The 25,574-nt window shown below is 51.6% G+C and overlaps 2 protein-coding genes across 5 annotated transcripts in view; both read right to left on the bottom strand.

Moving 5' to 3' along the window:
* The window catches only part of SREBF2 (sterol regulatory element binding transcription factor 2), a 60,567-nt gene extending 53,014 nt beyond the window's left edge, over positions 1–7,553 (bottom strand). The window contains exon 1 of the mRNA XM_060025762.1: positions 7,301–7,553. Coding sequence (XP_059881745.1) covers positions 7,301–7,553 — 253 coding nt within the window. The remainder of the gene's footprint in view (positions 1–7,300) is intronic.
* Positions 7,554–8,714: 1,161 nt separating this feature from the next.
* On the bottom strand, positions 8,715–25,574 carry CCDC134 (coiled-coil domain containing 134). 4 transcript variants are annotated; one of them, XM_060025757.1, is made up of 7 exons: positions 25,419–25,574; positions 23,673–23,791; positions 22,849–22,970; positions 22,178–22,262; positions 20,190–20,371; positions 19,839–19,910; positions 8,715–11,263 (listed from the first exon to the last, which is right to left on the bottom strand). In XM_060025757.1, the coding sequence occupies exons 2-7, from the start codon at positions 23,773–23,775 to the stop codon at positions 11,138–11,140; spliced, it is 690 nt and encodes a 229-aa protein (XP_059881740.1). In that variant the 5' UTR covers positions 23,776–23,791; positions 25,419–25,574; the 3' UTR covers positions 8,715–11,137. The 4 variants fall into 4 exon arrangements, with proteins under 4 accessions (XP_059881740.1, XP_059881741.1, XP_059881743.1 ...); XM_060025758.1 differs by lacking the exon at positions 25,419–25,574 and adding an exon at positions 24,031–24,647; XM_060025759.1 differs by lacking the exons at positions 8,715–11,263; positions 25,419–25,574 and adding an exon at positions 17,682–18,278 and having other exon boundaries at positions 23,673–24,651.

Genomic DNA, 25,574 nt, shown 5'->3' with positions numbered 1-25,574 from the left:
GTCTTAACTGCAGGTCTAACCAGACATGGTGCTGGGCATGTAGCGGGTGCTGCCTACAGTGTGATTTCAAAACCTCATGAAGGATGGAAAAGTAGCAGTGACTGCAGAGACAGTCAGTAATTAATAAAGAATAAGACAGTCACCTTCACCTAGAGAACTGATGCACCTCAGGATAAATGATGGTACACCTGTAGGATCAAGATGAAACGGTCCCATATTTGTTATCAAATACAGTGTATGTCTGTAAGAATCACACAATGGAAAACAGCAATCACAAGTCAATTTCAGTCCTGCCCAACAAATAATCACGGAAAGCCCACCCAACTAGCTCAGAAAAACTACCACAATTGACTTTTAAAAGTTCAAAGGAAAGTATTGTGAGAAGTGAGGCTATTCATAACAAAAGGGCATTTCCTAAAACGTCTGCAGATGTTGGTGAAAGGTGGTCTGAAGAGAATCAGAATGAAAGGAAGCAACTTCCAGAACACTATTTATAGGAATGGAGAGCCCCAAAGAATTTTTATGCGAGGATGGAGGATGCACTGAAATTCTGGGGCAGCAAGGGCTGCCACCAAGACACCAAGAAAAGGAACCCAGACAGGAAAGAGTCCCACTGAAACAATGTAAAGCAAGAAGTCATTTTTCAAGTCCCCCAAGGCAGAGGGCTGAAAATAAGGAACTGCTGCTGTACCTTCAGGAGCAATTTTAAAAGTATAGAGAGCAAGCAAACCAGACAAAGGACCACTCCAAGAAACCAAAGGCAGCAGAGGAGTAAAACAGCCGCAACCACTAGGGTCCTGGGCAAGCAAAGGGAACATTAGAGGCACAGGAAGGGATTGCTCAGAAAGTTGGTGGCTGCCCACTGACTGTCCAGTGGTCTCAAATATAGAAAAGAAATATGAGGAACCAGGAGGCCAGGACAGAGGGGTCTATACATGTGCATTGTTGGGGGGCTGGGGCAGCATCAGCCCTTAACTGGCATACATGTGGCAAAGAGACAGGCAGAATAAGGGACTAGAGTTCCAGACTCTAGCTGGAAGCTGAGAAGGACAGGCCCTCTCCTCCACACTGGTGGAGGAGTAAACTGGTATATCTAGTGAGGAGAGCAGTTTGACAGGATCTATCAAAACCACAAATGAGCCAGAAGAGGATGTTAGTACCTGCCCCTTCCTTTCACATGTTTTATCTCATTTGACTCTTACAGCACCTATGGTGTAGATATCACCACCCCACCCTGACGCACACTTCCGGTCATTTATCCTGCTCCAACACCTGCACATGTGTGAAGTGACGAATTTACACAGCTATTCGCCACAGCATGTTTTTCATAGTGAGGCTGGAAACACCCTCAAATGTCCAGCAAAAAGGGACTGGATGAATTACAGTGCATCCATACAATGGAAAACCATGCAGCAGTGAAAAAGACTGGGAAGATCTCTAAGGTACGCTGTTAAGTGGAAAAAAAAAGGGTAAGCTGCAGAAGAACACAGCTTAGAGCACGTTATTTGTGAAAAATAAAAAGGGGGGCAAAAATGAAAATCCATACTTGCTATTTGCTTCTATTTGCATTAAGTTTTGAAGGATGTAAAAGAAACTAAAAAATTAATAACTTGGGGTTGTGGGCCCTAAGCAGATGGTGACAGGGCTGGGGGCAAGACTTTTCACAGTACCCTTTCATACTTTTTATTTTGTCATATGAATGTATCACCTTTTTGAAAAGATGAAAATATTTTCCAAGTGGTAAGTTCCAATCACCACAGTAATTTATAACACTGGAAAAGTTTTAAAAAATGAAAGGGCTACAGCTGGCAGTGTGTAAGAGCTGTCACCCAGCTCTTCACTTGAAGAGTCCTTGACGAGAAACACGCACCAACGAACTGACTCCAAAGTGATCTGCTCATCTGTGTTCAGGGCAACAGTACTTATGTTAATGAAAAACTGCAAATGATGCAAATGTTCCACGGGGACATGGATAGGTATTTGCCCCCTCAGATGAATTACACTGGATCACAGGCAATTATACCTCAACTGTTTCAACATACAGCAACCCGTAAGTGAAAATGCTGTAACATTTCATGTGCACGTTAATAAAGTTCAGACAAGAATCCAGCAGGATAGACAATTTGATATTCAGGGAGCGCTATTTGAATAAAGTTGCTTAAGAACTTCTTTTTTAAATTATGAAATTGAGAAAAGAAAAGATCTATTCGATACAGGAGCAAAAATACACTTTTTTAAAAATGCCAAGAAAAAATGCCAAGACCTGAGCTGAGTATGAGAATGACAGAAAAGACTGACATGAGAGGCAGGCAGCGCTCAAGAACATTGGACCAAAGGCCCAGGTGTGAATGCAACACGTTTGTCAAGGGCGAAACCAAACAGACCCAGGAAGAAGGAGAAACCCCAGGAGACTGGTTCAGTGGTCTGAGCAACCCTAGAAGATGTATCCCACGAAATGGAACCGGATGAGACCAGGCGCTAAAAACTGGCAGAAAATAAATAAGCTAAGAGCAGCAGCAGCTCTTTCAAGCCAAACACTAGCAACAGTGATATATGTTCTAGTGTCAAGAGAAAGCTTACATCTTCAAAAAGGGGTAAAAAGTAGATCTCTGCTTCACCTCACTGAGCAGTTTTTCCGAAGTATGACTCACTGGAGAGACACGAAGCCAGTTTCTACCCGTCTCCTCGCCTCCCTGCCAGTGGTGTGCTGGCCACACCTTCCCCGACACAGGCTGGCCACTCCGATCTTCCCAGTGATGTGGACACCTCGACTAGGGGCCCACCCAACACCTCAACCTGAAGCGCCTTCCTTTCCTCGTTAGACACACTTTTACAGAGCGCCTCTCCAGTGCCTGACTGCTGGGAGAAGCCAGCAGAGGCCCAAGACAGTGCCACCCAAAGGCTCAGGAACAGCAAGTTACTCTGAAGCCTAGGGCACAGGGTGGGCTACCAGCAAGAGGACTGTACGAATGTAGGTATCTGACTTTGTGAGCCCTTCAGAGCCCACCAAGCAGGGACAGTGACTGACAGCTCAGCCCATCAGTGGACATCATCGTGGAGTTCAGAGCACCAAGGACAAAGACAAGAGCCCACAAGTTTTCAGAGAAAACGTGTCACACACAGAGGGTCAGGAATTAAAATGGTATCAGATTTCTCAACTACTGGAAGCTAGAAAACAATGAGGCAATGCCTTCAACCTAAAATTCTAAACCCACCCCAACTATCAAATTGGAGACGTCAGAATATATTTTTAGAGGTAAAGCCCCACATATTTACCTCTAAAGTACACTTCCTTAGGAAGCTACTGGAGGATGTGCTCCATCAAAACAAGGGAGTAAAAAAAAAAACAAGAACTAGGGAACAAGGGCTTCAACATCGCCCCCGACCCCGGGTGATGGTTAAGGGTAGACCCAGGATAAGTGTGAAACAGCAGACCTAGACAAGCATCAGATGGGGCAAAAAGAGGGAAGGCCCCAGGAGAGACATCAACAAGGGCGATAAAAGGAACTGACTGGACTTCCCTGGTGGCGCAGTGGTTGAGAGTCCGCCTGCTGATGCAGGGGACGTGGGTTCGTGCCCCGGTCCGGGAAGATTCCACATGCCACGGAGCGGCTGGGCCCGTGAGCCATGGCCGCTGAGCCTGCGCGTCCGGAGCCTGTGCTCCGCAGCGGGAGAGGCCACAACAGTGAGAGGCCCGCATACCGCAAAAAAAAAAAAAAAAAAAAAACTGACCACCAAACTGAGTTTCTGTCACAAGATTTAAGGCTGCATTAGTTACGGGAACATGGAAAGTAAGCAAGTGAATAAATGGGGCTACTATGAGCGCTAGGAAAAAACAAACAGCAACAAAAACCGTAGAGGATCTACCCAAGAGAAAAGAAAACATATGTCCACAGAAAAACCTGTACCCGAATGCTCACAGCAGCTTCATTTATAATAGCCAAAAAGTGGAAACAACCTAAATGTCCAACAACTGATGGATGGATAAACAAAACACGGTGCATCCATATAAGGGAACACCGTGCTGCAACACGGATGAACCTCAACGTTATGCTAAGTGAAGAAGGCCACATATTGCATGATTGCATTTATATGAAATGTCCAGAATAGGCAAATCCATGAGGACAGAAAGTAAATTAGCTCACCGAAAAGTTGCTTCAACCTTCTCCACGGAGAACAGCTGCCTCTACTTGTCCACCCGCCCCCCGCTCACTCCTGACTTCGTTCTGGTTTACCTGGCCTTGGATCACCCCATCTGACTGCTGTGTCAAAGGTGGAACTCCTAATTGCCAAATCCCATGAGTCCTTTCATAGTCTTGTCATCCGTGCTGTCTTCTGCAGCACTATCTCCATCATCCACTAACTGCTCCTCAAAAAGCTCACTTCCCCTTAGGTTATTATGTTTCCCTCACCTGATTTGACCTCCGGTTCCATCTTCTCCTCTCACCTCTATACTCAACTCATCAATATGGGTGGGTGACTAGTCCTCAATCTCCATCCCCAGTTTTAACCTTCTCCTATCTGCCTCCCATTTCCTACTAGCACCTCAATTTCAGTCCATTTAAGACAAATTTTCATCACCTCCCCAAACCAGCTCTTCCTGCTAGCTTCTGAGCCCTCCCAATGCCCAGGATCAAAGCCTTAATGGGATCTTAGGATTCCACCTCTGCTCTGCCTTCAGGGCCAAGTTTCACTGAGGCCATGTCCTGTCACATCCAGCACCTTGCACAATGGCCACTTCTTATCCCCATCCCATCACCTTCTTAGGATCATCACCTCACATCCACATGGCTACCTCCTAGAGGCTGGCATGTGCTCTCAAGGTGACACATACCCTCTCTCCCCCACTACCCACAGCATCTCTTCTTCCTCACCCAACCAGCTCCTAGAAGCATCTGGGCTGGCCAGCTCTGACCTAAACCAACACCAAGGGCTGAGTCTAGTATAACTTAGAATCCTGCCTAGCTCAAGGTCCCTGGATTCATTCAGGCACCCCACAAATATTTAATTCTAGGTGAAAGAAACAAAATGCAAGGCCCTGGCCCTCATGGGGCTGATGTTCTGGAGGGAGATGGATGGGTAAGTTTTCAGGGATATTTGTGCCTGCAGACCACTGGCCTTCAGCCCACCCAACCCTTCTTTCCTCTAAGACCCACATCCAGGGCCATCTCCTTGGTGTGGTCTTCCTGGTAAGCCAGCCTTTACCAAGCTCCCTCCACGCTTACTTTCACTAACTGCTCTGCATAACTGTGAGCTGTTCTATACTCAGCACTACAGTTTTACTATTATTCACCTCAAACTCCACAAAGCCATAAAATTCTACCTTTCCTATCTTTTCATGTTCCCTACAGCTCTCACTTGAATACTTGTTGACCAGTGAAGACAGGGAGCCATTTTCTCCCAAATCTAATATGGAGCCCTGTGAAGCCATGGAACCACTGTGGTAGTTTCCACAACATACATATTACTCAGAAATCTATAGGGATAAGGTTAATACTTAACTACCAGGTACTTTAACACATTACAAATTAAGATAAATAAGAATCAGTTTTGGAATGGGAATGCAAAATGCACATGAATTTCTTTGTGTGAGGTTGCTAGTGGACAGTTTAGGACATGCTCCTTACTGGCTGTGTAACCTTGGGTAAGTTAATGAACTGCCTTGAGCCTCAGTTTCAGGATCTATGAAGAGGGGATGAATGTAGTATAACAAGCAGTCTCTACCTGATGGTACTTGTTAAGGATTGAGGACATTAATGTGCAATGACTGCTTAACACGGTGCCTGGCACATTAAGTACTCAAAACATGTTAGCTGCCCTTAAGTTCCAAGAACCTCCCTCCCCCATTTGTCAACACATTTCTGTATTTCTGAGCATTCAGTGGAAAAGTCTGTAGTTAGACTTGAGGCGTCATTTAAGGGTCTTACCACACTGCCTGTATGACCAAAATCAGAAAGAAAAGTCAGGCCAAGGGGTGAAATGTTACAGAAGCAAAATGGGAAACGGATTCTTTTGAATTAGCTGTTGCCACTATCTCTTCCCCTGGAAGAGAATCTTCTGCTGCCTCGGTTTCCTCATCTGTATAATGAGATTGTAGTCATCATACCTGCCTGCAAGGCTGTAGTGAGATCTTGGACATGAAAGCACTTTGTAAACTCAAGAGCACAATGCACCTGAGTTACTGATTAAGAGTATGGGTTCTGGACAATCTCAAATGAGCGACCTTAAACAAGTTAACATTTTCTGGCCTCACTCTCCTGTAAAATGGGAGCAAAAAGAGTATCTATCTTAAAGGACTGTAGTAAGGAATAAGTGAAACAATTTAAGCGTTTGGGGCCTAGAGTATCAGAAGAACCCACCTATTCAGAGTTATTATTATGATGACTAACCTATTCACTGGACTCCTCGCCCCCAAGGAGCACGTGAAAGCTTGATGGAGCAGCGACACCAACACTGGCCCAGGAACTGTGCTCCGTAACCAGCTGGGTGACCTTGGGCAAGTCGCTGACCCTCTCCAAACTTTGGGTTCCGTGATCACAAAATGATCCCTGTGCTCCTACCAGCTCTTCCTCTCCGCTGTTAAGGTCGCCGGAACAAAGGCCACCCGCTCCCCAGCCTGTCCCCGAGGGGCCACAGCTCAAAATTCCTGCTGCTCAACTCCCTTTGCAGCGCAACAGCAGGAGCGCCCGGGTCTCTATCCCGGAGAGATGCGTCCACACTCCGCCGCCACCGCTCGCTTCATCAGCAACTTGCTTCTGCAGCCGCTCGCTGCCCAAAGTTTTCCCAGGCGCCAGGAGACTCGGCCCTGTTTCAACCCCGGGAAGACCAGGGGTGAGGGCGCAGAGCCTGGGGTCCCGGCCCGGGGAACCCCAAAGCCGCCCACGCGGTCGGGAGTGGAGTGACAGGTGCGACGCGGAGCCACTGGGCGGGCAAGCGTGACCTCGCACCGCGCGTGTAGGAGCGCGAAGGAGGCAGCGGTCGCGCGCTCTCCTCTGGCTGCTCCCGCCAGGCCCCCGCGACGCCCCCGGCTCCGCGTTCCCGACCCCACGACCCTCGCTGCGCTTCCGGACACGAGGCGCCCCGAAGCAGATCCCGCGGCCTGCCCGAGCGGAACGGCCGGGAGGGGCTCAAACCCACAGCGCCCGGAAGGGTTGGGGACAGCCGGGTCGACCGCGCCTGCAGGGTCTTCCCGCGCGAGACGGGGCTGCCGGGGGGTGGGCGCACGCGCACCCGCGCGCGCCGCCGTAACCCCTTCCTCCCCGAGCGCCCCCGCACTCCCACCCACCCACCCACCACTCACCGTCGATGTCCCCTAGGGTCAGCTCGTCGCCCAGCTCCGTGAGCGTCTCCATGGTCTCCAGACCGCCCAGCTCTCCGCTCCCGTCCATCGCCCGGCTCGGTGCAGAGGAACCCCTGCCGTCCCGCTCAGGGAGACGCGGGGGCGGTGCCGCCGTCACCGCCCATGACACCCAACAGCCCCCGCCGGATACCGCCTCACCGGCCGGTGCCAGCCGCCGCCATGTTTGCGCCGCGCGGGCGGGGCGGGGCGGCATTGCCCCGCCCCAACCCGCGCCCTCTGTGGCCCCGCCCCCAGGCCGCGCGCGCCCCCTTGTTTGTTGTCAATGGGACCAGGCTTGTCCTGGCCAATCGGCGCGCGAAGCGGCGCGTGGGGTGATGGCGCGTCAACGATCAGCAGCTCAGATTTGCATACCGAGGCCCCTCCCCTGGCGGCCTGTTAGCGAATGCGAAGAGAAGCCTCCAGGTCCTCAGCCCAACCTCCTTCCCGTAGTTTAAAGGAACCGCTCCCTTTTCTGTTGGTTCGGCTCCACAAGCTACTCCATCCACCCGCTGGGGAATGAAGGGTTAACACCTTCCACCCCGCCCCCGCCCGCTGGGCGCCCCCAGAGTAAGCCTTGAGCACATTACGTCATCGTCCCAGCTGTCTCTCCCCCACCCTAGCCCCGGTCCCCCCAGCCCGCTTGGGTGGCGGGTAGAATCAAAACTGGACCCCAGCACTGGGGTCCGGAGGAGTATGGAGATCGTTCACGTCGCGTTTCTCCCAAGCCCCTTAGGAAGGCGGCTACCGAGGCTCGCGAACTGCCCAAGTACGGAGTGTATTTTACAAACTCTGCGCCCTTGCACCTGCCGCGACCACGCGCTTACTCCAGCTGCCTCACCCCGGGTACCTCAGAATCTCCTGCAGTCCTTTAAAATAACGCCAGTGCCCGGAACCACCACAGGCATTCTGAGGTGGGTTCCGAGCACATCTTGACAAAGTTCCGCAGCGATTTTGAGGCGCAACCCACCCACGGATTCCCACTCCTTCAGGCACCGCACTTCCAGTGTTGCAGTTGGTCACGATGTAAACAACTGTGCAGGTTTCTAGGAATTTATACTAAGGAATAAACGTATGAGTGCTCAGAGAAGTGTGCCCTCAAAGGAGCTCTTCAGAGTCCGCTGTAACTGGGAAAAACTGGGAAGCCCAATAAGGACCTGATGAATATACCTGTTGACAAAGACTTCCGCGATATATTGTTAAAAGGGAACACTGTTTTCCTGCTAGTCTGTGAGAGGTAGCAGTTGCTTTGCGGTCAAGACTTAAGAGTTCAAAGGCTGGGTGGAGGCAGCCATGTGGATTCACTTACAAACCGTGTGACTTTGGGCTGGTTAAATAACTTTTTTTTTCCTCAGTTTTTTTAGCTCTAAAATGGGAACAGTGCACCCTTGTAGTGGTGAAGATTAAGTGAGATCATCTGTACACTCATTTGACAATATTTATTGAACATTTCTGTGGCAGGCAGAGAGACAGTTCCTGCCCTCTGAGAGCTTCCAGTCTGATGAAGAAAACAGGCACTGATATTTAAGACAAAACCTAAAATTATGAGGAGGGAACTGCATCTGGCATAGCTAGGGGAACACACAACACACACAAAGGCCCTGAGGCAGAAGGAGCTGATGCAAGCCAGCACTTGGAATAAGTCCTGACACACAGTGCCCATACAAGGTAGCTACTGTAACTGAAGTTACACGTGATCTGTGTATCACATGAAGGACAAAAAGGATGGAAGGCCCAAGAGCTGAGTGTCAGTGATGGTTATGGGAATGGTGGGATTTAGGGTGAATTTTACTTTTTTCTTGGTATTTCAGTATTACTTAAATTACTTTTGATAATTAACATATATAACATAATAAATAAAGTACCTTATTTGGGGGGAAAAAAGACAAGAAAGTCCTTTTCATTGTTTACATGCAGGAGGGTTGGTATAGATTATACTAGTCTCACCCTGAAACAGAAAACTAAACCCTGCTGCCCTGCTGTGGACTAGGCACTGAGCTGGACAGTGCCACCTGCAACTCCACCATTCAGTGGCTCTCACAGGGCTCCCCACAGTGGGGGGTGACTGTCTGCTGGCATACCATATGACTCACTTTCACTTTGGTCCAATGCCTTCCCATCCCAGAGCCTCAGTAACCCTCTGCAGAGGGCTACCTGAGTACCAGGAGATCAGGTAAATGGGCACAGTGCCTCCCACTCTGCAGCTGTTCCCATAGCTCCCAGCTGGAGCTGCCCGGGGAAGAGAGCAGAGTGGTTCTGTTTGTACCTTTGAAGGTGTCAGATGGGAAAACTTGGGCCCACTGGAGGGTGGAGAGGAAGGGATCAACCAAGATGGTGAGAAGTGAAGGTATAGAAGGAAGAACCCAGGAGGATAAAGATGCTAAATGGGACAGAGGTGAACACAAGTTAAGACTGGGCTCCTCTCTTTGGCTGTGCATATAGTGGGTGCTCAGCAAATCTACGGGATGACCAAAGAACCATCAGAGAAGGGCTCTTGTCACTGAGAAGCCAGGCCCCAACCTCAGAGAAGCAGTTTAGGGCTGGCCAGACGGTTCAGACATTATCAAATTCATTACACCAATGAAGCCACAGCACAGGTAAGGGGTGGGCCAGGGTCACTCCGCAAGTCTGATGGGCTAAGACCCTGGGTCTCCCTTGGGCACTGTTAGTGGTAGAGGGTTGGGGATAGTTGTGTGTCTCTCCCCTGGCTTGGCAAAGTCAAAGAGACAGAGCTAGAATTCCCCCCAGAGCCCCTCCCTTCTCTGCCTGGAAGGGATATGACAAGGGCGGCAGCCCACTCAGGGCCTAACTCCCTCTGCAGCTTCCCTGCTCCATGGCCCTGGTCTTTTCTTACACACCTCCTGACACAGGGAGCTTGCTATCTGATCAATCCAGCTTGGAGTAGCCCTACCATTACAAAGCACAGCCTCCTGCAGAGCTGCAGCCTGTCCCCCAAGAGCCCCCACCCGCAGGCTATGGTCTCCCTGCGCTGCCAGAGAGAACAAGTTGATTCTTCCCCGAGCCTGCTCAATGACTTCCCTGGATACCTGAGGACAGAGATCACGCTGCTCCAAGGCTGTCTTGGGCTAAACACCCTCCCAGGATACTTCTGGTACCTTCTCAACACTGATCCCTTGTCCATGACAGTGCTGAGAAGGGAACTGGAGGTCAAAGCCAAGCCCCTGCTTTGCTGCCCCGCCAGGGCTTGAGGCTCCTCTGAGGAGGAGGAATATCCTCTAAGGTGGTCTCTACATCTGAGGGCCCCCTATCCCCTGACCCAGGCCCCTCTCACCTGCCCCATGGAGAGGCTCCCTGGGGCCCAAACCAACCTGCTAGCCCAGAGCATTTGCTGGCTTTTATTGTCTCTGCAGGGGACAACTGTGCCAGGCAACTCGGTGACACAGTGGGGCCAGCAGCAGGCATGACACCTCCACACATGGCTCAGAGCCTAGCTCTGCTGCCTCGCCAGGAAGGGCAGCAGCCAGCCGGCCAGCGGTCCTAACCCAGCGGGAGAGTCCAGCCCAGGATCCCTCCTGCTCCCCCCAGCGTCTCTACAGGGTTAGGTCTGCAGCGCCCTCTGAAGGCTCCCTTGGCACCCCTCCAGGAAGGTCCCTGGGGAGAAATGCAGCCCTCTGCGGCCCAGTCCCTTCAGCTGGGGCTCAGAGCCGGCTCCAGGGGTCTGAGCAAACTCGGCCTCCCCTCTCACAGGGGCCAGCTCTCACCACCAGTCATACCGCTGCATTCTCCTCTTCCTCCCGACTGGCCTCCTCCTGGCCCCCTGAGCCCTGGGCTGCTCCAGGGCTATAACTCGGACTGGGATCTTGAGATCCGAGGGCCTTTTCGGATCTCTTTCCGCTTCTCCTCTTTCTTCCGGCGTTTCTCCTCTCCTCTCAGGGCCTTCTGGAAAGGGTCAGTGCTGGTGCTGAACTGAGGGGAAGAACAGAGTGGTCTGATTAAGTCTGCTGGCAGCAAAGAGTTCCCTCTGAGCTAGGCTGCTGTGGGGACAGGAAGGTCACTGAGACACAGGCCCTGCCCTCGGGCAGCCCGCAGACATGGAGATAGTTAAATGGGCTTGGGGAAACTGCTGAGCGGGTCTTGGAAGATAAGCAGGAGCTTGCCAAGCAAACAGGACGAGGGACGAGTACATTCCAGGCAGAGGGACAGGTGCTGAACCTACATGGCGCATCTGAGAAACAACAGAAAGACTCCACTCAGGGTGAAGGGGCTGAGTGCCGAAGACCACCACAGACTCCCAGAACCCCGAGGAAGAGATGGCAGCCGGCAAGAGTAAGACAACAGGGGTCCTGCCACTTGCGAACAAGTTGCAACGTCTAGGCAAGGGAGTGTACGGGAAGCAGGTGGGCCAGAGGTTAAGCCGGCAGAGCCTGAAAGAGGTGGAAAGACGACAACAGTGGTGCCCAGACTCGTGGCTTCCACAGTGGATGCACGGTGGTACCCAGTGAGGAGATGGGAACACAGGGCGAGCTGGGCAGGAGGATGAGGACTTCAGCCGGGGTCATCCCCAGGCCCTCTGCTCTTCTTCCCCCACTCTCCAGACTGGCTCATCTGACCACAGGGCTTCCGTTCCACCTCTATGGTCAGTTACCACTCAAATGTGCATCTCCCTATCTAAATGCCTGTCTGACACCTCCACTAATGTGCAAACATGCCCCAAGCCCAGCATGGCTCCATCTCCCCAAAACCCAGTCCCCTTCCAGAGTCTCTGTCCTCATGAACAGCAGTGCCCCACAACCCAGTCGAGGCAAGCAGGGCAGAGACCAAGCATTGCCCCCACCCCCACCCCTACCCCTCACAGTCCATTGCCAAGGCCTGGCCCATTTTACCCCCTAAGTCTCAAACCCATCTACTTCTCTCTGTCTCGCCTATCCTACTGCTACCCCCATCACCTCCCCCACCGCCCTCCTGATAAATCTGGGCATCTCCCAGTCTCTCCACACCCTCTTTGGCCCCTCTTAAGCCATTCTCCTCACTGCAGTTAGCTACTTTCAAAATGTAAGTCTGACTCCTGCTTAAACCCTTCCACGACTCTCCATTACTCTCAGGACAAGGTTTCACACAGCTGCGTCTGCAGGTCCACCCTGCCCCCCTCTCCTCCTCCCTCACTTCTGGTCCCTGGGCTCCTTCACTCCCATTTCCAGGCCTCTGCACGTGCTGTGGCTCTTCCCAGCCCCCACCCCCTCTGCCACATTAGCTCCAGCTCAGCTGTCACCATCCTTGGGGACCTGCCCTGGCTCCCGGCTGGGGCTGCCTCCTCTGTTTCCTTCTCAGTGCTTCTCCCCTGCCACCAGCTGCCTCTGTGACCACCTGCTTTGTGCCTGTTGCCCCCACTGGACCACACTCTCCACGAGGACAGGCAGATTGTGTCGGATGCTGCTCACTGAGCCACAAGCCCCCAGTGCAGGGCCTGCTGGGCTTACAGATGGCACTTAGCATGTATTTTTTAAATGAATGAATGAATAACGTTAGAATATGAGATACGATAGTACCCAAAACTCAGGTAACCTTGTTGTGAGATACACCCATTTTATTTGTTCATACGATAAATCTGATAAATGTCTGATCAAGGTAGATGTTAAAAACAAATTAGGAGCTCCACCTTGTGGAGTAATCCACCTACCATGTTAGACTGAACCACAAGTCTGGAAGATGGGATGAAGCCAGAGAAGTGCAGCCCAGAGAGGGTAAGTGATCTGCTCAAGTCACACAGCTAGTCCCAACTGGGGCTAGCCCCCAGGCCTCCCACTTCCCTGACCAGTGCTTTCCTTATCACACTCTGCCTCCTATCCCTACAAGTTAATTCTGATCCTCTTGGGAGGAAGGAGGAGCTGGGAGACCCCTCAAGCCACAGAGGACTCCACACTCTTGGCTCCGGCTTGGGGAAGGACAAGTCAAGAGATCCTGGCCCCACCAGCCCCAGCTAGGTGGATCAGAAGAGAAACAATGCCTATCCCTTTCCTGGATCTCCTCCCCGCTAGATCTGGCTAATGCCTACTTTAAGTTCTGATGCTAACCTCGAGCGGACCCTTCGTGCTGCCTGACAATCCAGAATGTTTCCCTGGTCTACTCACTCTCCTGCTCTCCTAGACACACCTTCTCCTAGAACCTCCATCACTCCTCCCCTCCTCACTCGCAGCCCATGACCTTGCTTCCTGTTCCAAAGAGAATGGAAACACTCAGAAGACAACTTCCGCAAGCTCCCACCACCATACCCACCAACCCACTTGCTGCTGTGCCCACACTGCTCTTCCAGGCTAGGCCACGCCCCCCCCCCCCCCCCCCGCCGGGCACCAGCTCTCCTCTCCCCCCTCCCTTCCTCAGGGATGAGGCTCCAGCAACCCTCCTACCCCTGCACCATCGGTTCTTCCTCCCTAATAGGTTGGGGGGTCCCATCAACATGCAAACTTGCTGTAGTCTCTCCCATCACACTAAACTTTACCCTGGAACCCACACCCTCCTCCAGCTAGTCTCCCATTGATCTGCTCCCCTTGAAAACAAAACCTTTATCATAAGCGACAAGGATATACTGTACAACATCGGGAATTATAGCCATCATCTTGTAATAACTTTTAATGGAGTATAGTCTGTAAAAATACGGCATCACAGGCTTCCCTGGTGGCGCAGTGGTTAAGAATCCACCTGCCAATGCAGGGGATGCAGATTCGAGCTCTGGTCCGGGAAGATCCCACATGCCGCAGAACAACTAAGCCCGTGCGCCACAACTACTGAGCCTGTGCTCTAGAGCCCGCGAGCCACAACTACTGAAGCCCGCATGCCTAGAGCCCGTGCTCCGCAACGAGAGAAGCCACCACCGTGAGAAGCCTGCGCACCGCAACCAAGCGTAGCCCCTGCTCGCCACAACTAGAGAAAGCCTGCATGCAGCAACAAAGACCCAACACAACCAAAAATAAAAATAAATTAATTAAAAAAAAAAAACTGAATCACTATGCTGTACACCTGAAACATAAAAAAAAAAGAAAAACTCTTCAAAAGCGTCACCCGTACTTGATGGGATGCGTCCACTTCCTTTCCTCTCATTTTCTCCAAACTCAGTCTTTTGTCCCCACCACTCAACCAAAACAGCTTTTACTGAGATCTCTGATGGCATGTCTCCATGCTGCTAAATCCAGTGGCTGATTCTCAGCCTCATCTTCCTTGACCCTCCAGCAGCATCTGACAGGAAGATCACTTCCTCCTTCTTGTCACTTTCCTCACACGGCCTCTGGGAAATTATTCCCTCTTGGGTTTGCTACCCTAGCACTGACTGATCCGTCTTGGGGTGCTCTGCGAGTTCCTCCTCATTCTCCCGTCTCTAAGTGCAGGCACATCTCAGGCCTCAGGCCTCAGACCACTGCTATACCTGCCCTGCCCCCCTGCTACTCTCACATTTGCAGCTCTAGCTTTAAGCTCTCCCCTGAAACCCAGTCATATACCCAGTCGCCTCCTTGACATCTTCATTCAGATGCCCATCAGGTCCAGAAACGAGGCCTTGATCCCCGATCCAGCCCTCGACCTTGTCCCACCAGTCTGCCCATTTTAGAAATGGCAGTCCCATTCTTCCACACACTCAGGTAAAAAATCGTCGAGTCATCCTTAATGCAGCTCTTTCACTCCAGATCTGCTTCCTTAGTGAATTTTATTGGCTCTGCCTTCAAAACAACCAAAATCTGACCATTCCTCGCCAGCACCATTGTTGTCACCCTGGTTCAAGCCACCATTAATTCCCAAATAGACAAGCACAGCATCCTCCTTACCAGTATCCGTCTCCTCCCTGGTCCCCCTCACTATTCTCCACACAGCAGCCAGGCTGATCCTTTAAAAGGATAAGTCAGAGACCCTCACCCTGCTCCTATGTGTCTTGGAGCCAAAGCCCTTGAGAAGACATGCAAGGGTCCTGTGCTCTGGCCTACAACTCTGACCTCACCCCCTCTCACACTCCCCACCCTTCCAAATATGCTTCCAATTCAGGGCCTTTGCACTTGCTGCTCCTTCAGCCTGGAATGTTCTTCCCCAGAGACAGAGCTGGCTCCCTTGCTGTTTCACGTCTTTGCAGTAAGAACCTTCTGTGTCCAAGTCATGTGAAATAGCAACTGTACTCCCATGTTACCCCTGGAATTCCTTAACCACGTTCCTCTGTTTTTCTCCGTAGCCCTTATCACCACCTATCATATATTTTTTATTGACTGTCTATCACCTACAACTAGAATGCCATTCCCAGGAGGGCAGAGCTAGAACGCTTCTCTAGTGGCTGGGATTCAGTAGATACTCACTAAACGTTGAACAAATGCATGTGCTATGCCTCTGAGCCTTTGTGCAAGCTGGTCCCTCTGCCTGGGAAGATCTTCCCTGAGCTGGTCAACCCCGCACTTCTTACTTATGCCAGAGCCTCCACCCCCTACTTCCATAGGCTCCCTCGCATGGGTCCTTCCCTCTTGCACTGGTACAGATATCATGCTAGATTGGGACTGTGTTTCTCTGCTACCTTCCCCAACAGACGGTGAGCATCTTCAGAGCAGGGAGAGGGCCAGCTCCCTCTGGACTGGGACAGTGGCCAGCACGAAGCCTGATACAAGTTAGCTCTAGTGATGGGTATGTAGTAGGAGGGGACTCCCGGAACACCCACTGGTATGGAGAGAATGCCCAAGGTGAGCGGAGCAAACCTGGACTGTTGCTGGTGGACAGGTCCACACGGGATACCAAAAAGTTGAGTAAAATCTTGGGACCGTCCCCAGCCAATAAAAGGAAAGTATGTTGCTTCTGAGGTATGCCCAAGCAGAGCACATTATGATGAAGCTAAATTACATCTACCCTGGAGCCCATTCTCTCAGTGCCCCATGCTCTCACCCTCCTCGTGTGTGAGAGGCATTCATGATCTGCAGGGCAAGAAGAGCCAGTGACACAGCAAAAAAAGCATCTCCACGGGAGCCCCCTCATTGGGAAAGGCAATCTGCCATGGCCTTGAGCATCCCTGCATGTTCTTGCCGTGTAACCAAGAACCCAGTCCTGACTGTTCTTACCCAGGCCATTTATCAGGGTTGTGACTGCAGCAAGCAACCTTGAAGGATGTGTCATCTTGGTTTTACATGAAGGGGAGGCAGCTACGCTAGTGTGGAAAACCATATCCCCCACTCCGTCACCTGAAGCAAAGCCACTAGTTCAACAGGGCCCTCGAGTCAGAGGTTCCTCTGAATAGTCAGGTCTGTCCTCTGATTGTTCACCTAAATGAAGAGCTAATGGTGCTGTGCAGAAGAGTTAACATAGCTGGCCTCACTGCTATCTTTTAGAAGGCTTGCTTCCAAGGTTGGTCCTTGGCTGGTGTCTGGGAACTTGGTTTACTGGGAGGGATTCCCATCACCCTAACTGATAAGAGTGGCTCACTGCACCTAAACTGTGCAAAAATGTGGTTTATGCTAAACACCCACTTTCCTTCTGGAGTCTGGAATTTGGTATGTGCTAGGCAGAGGGTGCCTACGTGACCAGTTCCCAGTAAAAACTCTGGGCACTGAGTCTTTAACAGGCTCTCCTGATAGACAACTTTTCACACGTATTTTTATAACCTGCTGCTGGGGGAATAAATTGTGTCCTGTGTGACTTCACTGGGAGAGACTCGTGGAAGCTTGTATCTGGTTTCCCTTAGACTTCACCCAAGAAGCATTTTCCCTTTGCTGATTCTACTGTGGATCCTTTCACTGTAATAAATCATAGCCTCGAGTACACGTACACACTGAGCCCTGTGAGTCCTCCTAGCGAATCATCAACCTTGGGGCGGCTTTGGGAACCCTCGGCACAGGTGACCACGGGCAGCAGCAGCCATCTGGCCCCAGGGATGACACTGGAAGACCAACTGCCATAAAGGCTAGTAAGACAACAATCTGAATTAAAAGCCGTCCCTCTTGCCTAGACAATATTCCTAATGACCAGGCATGCTGTATTCTTACTGACTGTTGTCAGTGTCCTAGCCATCTGGTCTGCCAAATGAGCAGGCTACAAACTGGCAGATCAAAGATGGCCATCCCTCCTGGGGGCCATGAACTGTGGAAACAAACTGTGGTTGACAATGGGGCAGTCTGGGCCACTCGCTTAGATGCTCATAGCCAATTCTCTGATGAGACCAACCAGAATCAAAAGGCTGATCAAGCCTACACAGCCCAGTTGACTGGCACTGCCACCTACATGCATCATTGTACTAAGTGTGGCAATACTCTCACCACCATGGACTGACACAAAGCAGAGGACTCCGTATTTCTGGTTCAGCTACCTAGAGTCCCTGGTTGGAACAGTATGGCCCAAGATCGTTAGAATAATGACCACTTGAGGGACTTTCCCTGGCGGTCCAGTGGTTAAGACTCCACGCTTCCACTGCAGGGGGCACGGGTTCGATCCCTGGTTGGAGAACTAAGATCCTGAATGCTGCATGGCACGGCCAAAAAAAAAAAAAAAAAAAAAAGAATAATGACCACTTGGTTCAGTACGCTCCTTGCCACGTCTCCCTGTAGTGGCCCATGTGGGCCAAGATGGGAGATATGTGTCTGTAGAAATCTTGCAAAAATGCCCTTGTCCCACTCACATATGACCCTTCTGAACAAAAAGTCTAGGTGAAAGTAGGGAATAATTGGAGAAAAGTGAAATTATAGGTCCTGGGATGTGACATGTTGATTTTGTACCAATAATCTGGGGAGGGAGTGCCTTAGATCCCAGGAGGTGTGTGGAACAATTAATCCTCTTTGTCCTTTAGATCCAGCACTGCCGCCTGGCAAAACAATCCTAGGGTCCACCCAAGCCAAGCGGCAGCTGCAGTTGAGAGTCAGACCAGCTGTCCAGTGTGTCATTCTCAACCACGTGATAGGAAAATTCACATAGACGCAGTCAGTCCTGAACTATTCTGCTGTGTCTGATACCATCCAAGGCAGCTCCCAAAGTAACCCTGTGTAGACACACAGACCAGAACAACCTTGTTTCAATCTGACATACAAATCCATCTGCTTCTCCTGATCCCTGAGTGACCCTGGTTATGCCATGTAGGGCAACCGAGGCTGCAACTCAGCAGCAACACTGCCTCCAGAGCTCAGCCAAACAATGCAATGGTGACCCAAATCAAGTGGTAACATGTAGGAGACAGTGGGCCGCAGAATGCCTCTCCACTGGGGATGAGCGTTGCTTTGGGTCTATCTCTTGGCCCCTATAATCACTGGCAATGGCATCAAAGATCAGCAGCTCAGTCTAAACCCTTGTATGGGTGGTAACAGATGATAGATTGGTCTTAGACGGCGTGCTGATTTTCGAATGTAAGACCTACTGCCCCCGCCCCCCCCAGGACTTATCAGAGCTGGCCAAGTCCAGGACCCTGGAGCATATGGTTGAGATCAACACTGCGTGTGGCCTCATCCTGCTGCTTAGAGTCCTACTGACAGGAGTCTGAGACAAGCTGAACAAACGTGGTCCTAGTCTCTACTGATCAGATGAATCATGGAATAGGACATTCCTGTAGAAATGTGAGTTAAGCCAAGACACGTAGGGCTGATGGATGGACCGTGGGGAGGTGATCTCCATCGCCCTGCACATTCTTGCTGGTACACCAGACCACTCTGTACCTGGGCCATTTCTCAGGTTGTGTTTGCAGAAAGCAACCATGAAGGATGAGGTGATGTCTGCCTGCAAAGACTTGGTTTTCTTCTGTTCATTATAAAGGTGGTGAATTTCCCAAGCTTGGTGCTTCTAGACTTGATGCAAACCCACTGCATGGGTGGCATTTGCCTGGGCCCCTCTGTGTCACCCTCCTGGGACTTGGGGAATACGGGAAACCCACATGACCAGGCCAACAGCAACTGCTTTTGCTGCAATAAACTCTGATGTCTCTAACCTGTCAGCATCCATAAAACAGCAGCAAAATCCTAAACCTTCAGAGGTCCCTCCCTACACCTGAGGAGAGCTTGTGATTTGAGGAGTACAGTGCTCTGGCCCTTCCTCCCTGCCGCTCAGGCCCTGCCCTGCCACCTCTGATCTCTTCCTCCCCTCTACTGTGTGTCCGTATCTGTCATGCTTCCCCTGCAGCCTCCAGCTCTCAGAGCCCATCTCAGCCCCTAGGAGGAGAACATGTGCAGGAATGTGGGACAGAAGCCTGGCTGGGTGCTCAGAGGCTCAAGGGCAGAGAAGCATGGCCTGACCTCCCATGGCTTCCCTGACATTCGCCTGATGGGCACAGTGCCTACCGTACACTGGGATGGATGTGTTCATAGCCTCTGACTGGCCCTCACAGCTGAGGTCCACACCGCATGGACAGACGGGGAGCTGAGGCTAAGACAGGGCCAGCAGCTTGCCCAAAGGTACCAGTGAGCGAGTGATACTCAGGCCCAGACCCAGGCACTTCTGGCTCCAAGTCCAAAGCCCTCACACTCCACTCTAGGTGCCCCAGCCCCTGCAGGCCCTGGCCTCCCAGGGCTCAGCAGAGGCCAAGCAGACATGGCCACAGGTCCCAGCAGCTCACCTCTGTGTGGTCTACTTTAAATGGGTTCTGGAAGTCAGAGTCTTTCTCGCTGATTCCCAGCTCCTGGGCCATCTGCGGATGAGGAAAAGCTAGTCATCCTCTGCCTTCTCCTGCCTCCTGCTCACCCAAGGGCCACCCCCTTCGAGGCCTGAACAAATGTGGGCCAGGTGGTGACCCCTAGGGACCCAGGTCAGCATAGAACCCCATGAAAGGGCACCTCAAGGTGGCCCAAGGCTTATCACAGAAAACGCAACCAAAGGCTGACATTCAGGCCTCACTAAAGGCAGATGCGTGGCTCACAGCATACCACCAGACAGAGGGCTCCCGGACCTCCTCCACCCCAGTCCTTACCAGGCGGAGGATGGGCGAGTGGGGGCCCTGGTCAAAGACGCCCGACTGGTTGCAGAAGCTGATGCCCCAGCGGATGAGGAGGTTCCAGTTGGAGTTGTGGTCAAAGCAGTGGTGCACGATCCTTGGGAAGCGCAGCACCACATCACCGAAGAAGGCTGTGTTCTCCACCACTTGGGAGAAAGCTGGTGAGAGGACCCTGATGAGTGGCCAGGGGAGATGCCCTTCTACAGCCCTCCTGGCCAGCCCTACGCACCCTCCAGAGAACAGAGGCAAGCCCACTAATCAGAGAAGGGGAACGGTGCCTGAGGCCCACAGGCTGCTGACCACATGTACAGTGCATGCTAAGGGCTTTATGTCTACCAGGTCACTGAATCATCAAAACCACCTTTAGAAGGAGATGTGTCTGCTATTCCCATTTCTCACATGGGAAACTGAAGCTGACGGCTCATGAGCAGCAAACCTGGGCTGCAAACCCAGGGCTGACTCCAAAGGACATGCTCTTTCCCCTGTATCTCACAGCTCAGAAAACTCGTTTGCCATGGGGACCAGAGAGGTGGGTGTCATTTTGCACATGGAGGCATATGCAGCCCATGAGGCTTCGCTGGGCCTAACCTCCCCAACTTGGTATCCTAATGTCCAGAGCTGGGACCTTTTGTTAACACAACTACAGTGTCTGTGAGGGGTCAGTTCTGTTAGGATGGCCAGGGAACACATCAGGGTTTGTTTTCTTTTTAGCGTATGCCCAATTTTATTTTAAATGCTTAAGTTCTTATTTTGAAATAATTTTAGACTTACATAATACACCACAAAATTCCTTCACTGGCCTTCCTCTAATGTTATCATCTTATATAACCATTGCACAACTATCTAAACCAGGAAATTAACATTGATACAATACTATTAATCAACCCACAGACCTAATTTGAATTTGGTCAGTTTTCCCACCAATATCCTTCCTCTAGTCAACAAATCAGTTTAGACTGAGTTTAGTGTCCATTATGGTGGCAGGTCCCCGAACCCAGGCTAGCATGAAGAATAGTAACTATACGCCCAGCCCTGGTGGCAGCCCCTGTTTGAGTGACCCCTATAGATAAGGCCCAGGCAGCGCTCACCAGCACTGGCCAGGCCACACAGAGATAAGCAGACTCCTACAAAGATATGCCAGGTTGGGTCTGAGACAAGTGGGGCAGGGACCCCTGGGCTTCAGAACGATCTTGAACCGCAAAGAACTCAGGAGTTCGCTTGGTTTACAGGTAAGAGCCAGGCAAACCGCCTGTCCTCTTTCATGTGGAAACTGGAGGGAATAGTGCCTTCCTCAGTTATCATGGAGATTAGAGATATTTGTAACGTGCCCAACATTCAATACGTAAAAGCTCCTTCCGTCCTGTCTCAGACAGTGCGACCTAACAAACTCTACTGTTAGAATGTAACCAGTTAATGGGGAGCAATTACCACTGAAGAGAAATTCTTGGAAAAGGAGATGAAGGGATTCAAAATATTCTTTTATTTATCTATGTTGGTCTCACCTTGTCTCAAAAAGGATTTAAGGGGGTTGAAGCTTTTAGAACAGTAGTAAAGAGTGAAGGTAACTGCTCCCATGGGCCAGTCACTTCAAAAGGCCTCAGTTCTTTCTCCTATAAATGGGAACAACCCTTGCCATCTCTACCAGGAGGGTCAGGGTGGTGAAGGCAAGGATTTCTGGAGGGGAAGTGGGCAAAGCCTCCTCCCTAGATCCCCCGTCTCAAACACCTAACCACACGACAGAATATATGTGTCAGGGACACAGAAACTGGCTCTGAAACGAGCCGAGAAACACTCGGAGAATCATATACTAAGTGCCCAACTACCCAAAGAGACTCCTTGGAAGGTGCCACAAGAGGGTACTTCCAGAGAGAAAAAAGAGTGACAAGAACAAGAGGGAAGGAGCTGCTAGAGAAGATCAAGGATGGAGTGGGGAAGAGGAGAGGGAGAGATTGGGAAGACCATACCATCCTTCAGTTTCTCGTCCTGGGGGAAGGGCCCATCTGGGAGCACATCTGCAGCAATGAGCACTGTCCGGGAGTCCTCCAGCACCTGAGGGAACCCCACCTGGGCTGAGTGGCTTTGAAAAGGTCTTCCCAGACCGGCCCCAGCCCCATTTACTTCAACCCTACTTCAAATCTTCTGTGGGGGGCTTCCCTGGTGGCACAGTGGTTAAGAACCTGACTGCCAACGCAGCGGACACGGGTTCGAGCCCTGGTCCGGGAAGATCCCACATGCCACGGAGCAACTAAGCCCGTGCGCCACAACTACTAAGCCTGCGCTCTAGAGCCCACGAGCCGCAACTACTGAGCCCGCGTGCCACAACTACTGAAGACTGTGCTCTAGAGCCCGTGCTCTGCAACAAGAGAAGGTACCGCAATAAGAAGCCTGTGCACTGCAATGAAGAGCAGCCCCTGCTCGCTGCAACTAGAGAAAGACCGTGCATAGCAACGAAGACCCAACATACTCCAAAATAAATAAATAAATAATAAAATAAATTAATTATATATAAAAAAAAATCTTCTGTGCATGCGCTTCCCCCTCATTGAACACCATCCCCTTGGGGAACTCCTACGCATCCATCAGTGTCCAGATCAAAGACCAGGCCTGCCATGAGCTGCCCGCTGCCTGCATGCACCTTAAAGAGCCCCTTGAGCATGACATCAAGGATCTTGTACTGCTGGTGGACATCATTCAGCTGTGCTAGGTTTTTCAGCGCCAACAGCTGCTCCCGCCGCTTCACCTCAAACATCTTCTTGTCTGAGCAGCATTAAGTTAAGGAACTGGCACCAGTTCTCCTGCCTGGATAATCCAGTGGTCCCGATCGAGAGGGCCCACCCTGGCCAGCAAGTCTCTGCCAGGGGCATAGATGTGCATGCCTGGGACTCCCCAGGGAACGAATACACTCTCCGAGAAGCATATGAATCCTGCAACATATCATTCATCCACTTCACAGAGGATTCCACACCCGACAACCTGAATACAACCCTCAGGACCTGGCTCCTGCCCTCCCCTCCCCGTGGTCTTTCCCCAGTCTCCTACAGCCACTCACTGCTCCCAGAACCTCCACCCCTCTGCTCACACTGTATACTCTGCCTGGGGTGCCCCCCACCCTTCTCTATGAGTCTCTATTCTTTCAAGACCCAGCCCTTGGGTAGGCAGCCCAGTATGCCAGGGCTTGGTCTCCAGCCAGGGCCTCACCCAAAAAGAATGAGGCACATGTACAATCCTCAAGAGTCCTCATGGCTGTGAGATATATGCCTTGCCTTCTCAATTTAACATATGGGGAAACTGAGGTTCAGAACAGAACTGACTTGAACAAGGTCTGGTTAGAGCACCTTACTTTTTCTCCCGTTCCTATTAGGGGGTTCTGCTCCATCCCTGGAATCTCCCAAGGGGTTGTGGGTATAGACAAACCTCATTTATAGACCCCTCAAAAACACCTCCAATCCCAAAGGATACAGATCTCCAGGCTCGGGTCCAGGGAGGTCCTCAGGGTGTCTGTGACTCCTGTCCCAGACAGTAGCAGGACAGAGAGGAAGGCCAGGAACCGAAGAAGGTCCATATCTAAGACTCTGGAGCTAGGGGAGTAACCCAGAGAAAGAAGGTGAGACCCAGAGCTTGGTGTTACATGAAACAGAAAGTGAGTTGAACAGCAACTTCCCCTGATAATGACACAGCCTCCAAACACCAAGAACCCAGCTTTGGGAAGCCCTGGATCCCCAGTTCCTAGCCCAGGGCCAGTGACCAACAGACACAAAATAAAGACATGGGATGATAGGAGGGAGGGAGAAAGATAAAGTCAGCAAGGCAGGGATACTTAGAGAACAGGGATCAACGCCTGGAACCCTGCATTGGAGCTCTGGCTCTGTCTGACTTCGGGACCTCGGGCAAATTGCTCAGCCTCTCTGAGCTTCATCTTCCTCACTGCAAAATGCGGATAAGGAAGTCATCTCCCTGTTGCAGAGACAGAAGGCTGGGTGAGGCACTGTGCCTGAGGAAGGAGGGCCTGGTCAATATCATTGCCTCTCAATTCCCCATCCTGGCCTCTCAGGAGGCCCAGGCAGTCAGAGATGTGAAACTTCTGGGGCTTCCCACCTTTCCTGACTTCTGTCATCAGAAAGGAAGAAGGGGTGCAGGCTGGGAAGGGAGGCAAGACAGTCTTGGGATAAGACGGCTGTTATTCTCTTAGGAACCACCTGTTCCTATCTAGGCAATATTCCCCAATTACCTACTGAGTACCTGTCACGTTCCAAGCACTGTTCTAGAGCCGGGAATACGGCAGTGACAAACAAAATTCCCTGCACACTGGTACTTTCATCCCTAGTAGGGTTAAGAGAAACCAATGAAGTTGTAAAACAAGCACAGAAAGATAAGAGGGAGTCAGCAAAGTGCAATCTTAAATACAGTAGTCAGAGGCAGCCTCTACTCAGATAATAGCTGCCCAATTTTACCAACGTGGAGACCAAAGCACAGAAAAAGGAGGAGACTGCCCAAAGTCACTCATGGGTTCTCAGGCTAAATCAAGAGTCTTAATGAGCACAGGCTATCTCAGAGCTGGCCACTGTTCTATTAGGACACCTAGGTGTGTCCCAGAGATGCTCAATTATTGACAGTGAGACCCCACACAGATCAACCAGAGAACCGCCCCCATCCCACGCTGATGAGACAACTGAAGCCTAGAGAATGGGAAGAAACAGTTCAAGCTCACCCAGAACCCTTACCTTCCACCGTCACGCTCCAGACTCAAGGGAACCAAACACTGGTTAAGGCAGAACTTGGGGTCAGGGGAAATCAGACAGCCGGTAATGACTGAAGCAGGAAAAAGTGGGAAAAGAAAGCCGAAAAAGCGGACTTGCGTGGGGCAGATCCTGCTGTCTCTACTGTTACTCCCACTTATCCGCCTCTCAATCCCGCTCTCTGCCCCATGAGTCCCCAGAGCTCTTCCCGGCTGGGCGTACGACTCCGAGGCCATTCTGCAGAGGTGGCTTGGTGGTGGATCCTCAGCCGGCAACCCGGGCTCGGAGACCAGGGTCGCTGCCCCTAGCCTTTAGAGCTCCGGGAAGAGAAAGTCTTTCTAATGAGAAGAGGCGTCCGGGTCCGCGAATCCCAACCCCCAACGTGTGCAGCCAGTTCTGGGCCCTCGGTCCCTCCCCCGCCCCCCCCCCCACGGGAGCCTGCCCGCCCGGCGCCCCCGCCCCCACCTACCAGGCCGGGCGGGTGGGTGGGCGGGCGGACAGGAGTCAGCGTGCACCTCGCCTCGAGGGTCCGCAGACGACCGGCAGAGGCGCAGAACCTCAGTGTCCCACAGAAGCCTCGCAGGAACTGCCAAGCGCCGCCCCCGCCCAAAGATCGCGGGCCGCG

The sequence above is a fragment of the Delphinus delphis genome, chromosome 11, assembly GCF_949987515.2.
Source record: "Delphinus delphis chromosome 11, mDelDel1.2, whole genome shotgun sequence".
In the NCBI taxonomy this organism is placed as follows: domain Eukaryota; kingdom Metazoa; phylum Chordata; class Mammalia; order Artiodactyla; family Delphinidae; genus Delphinus; species Delphinus delphis.
The sequence above is the reverse complement of the archived record's forward strand: the minus strand, read 5'-3'. Positions and strand labels throughout refer to the sequence as shown.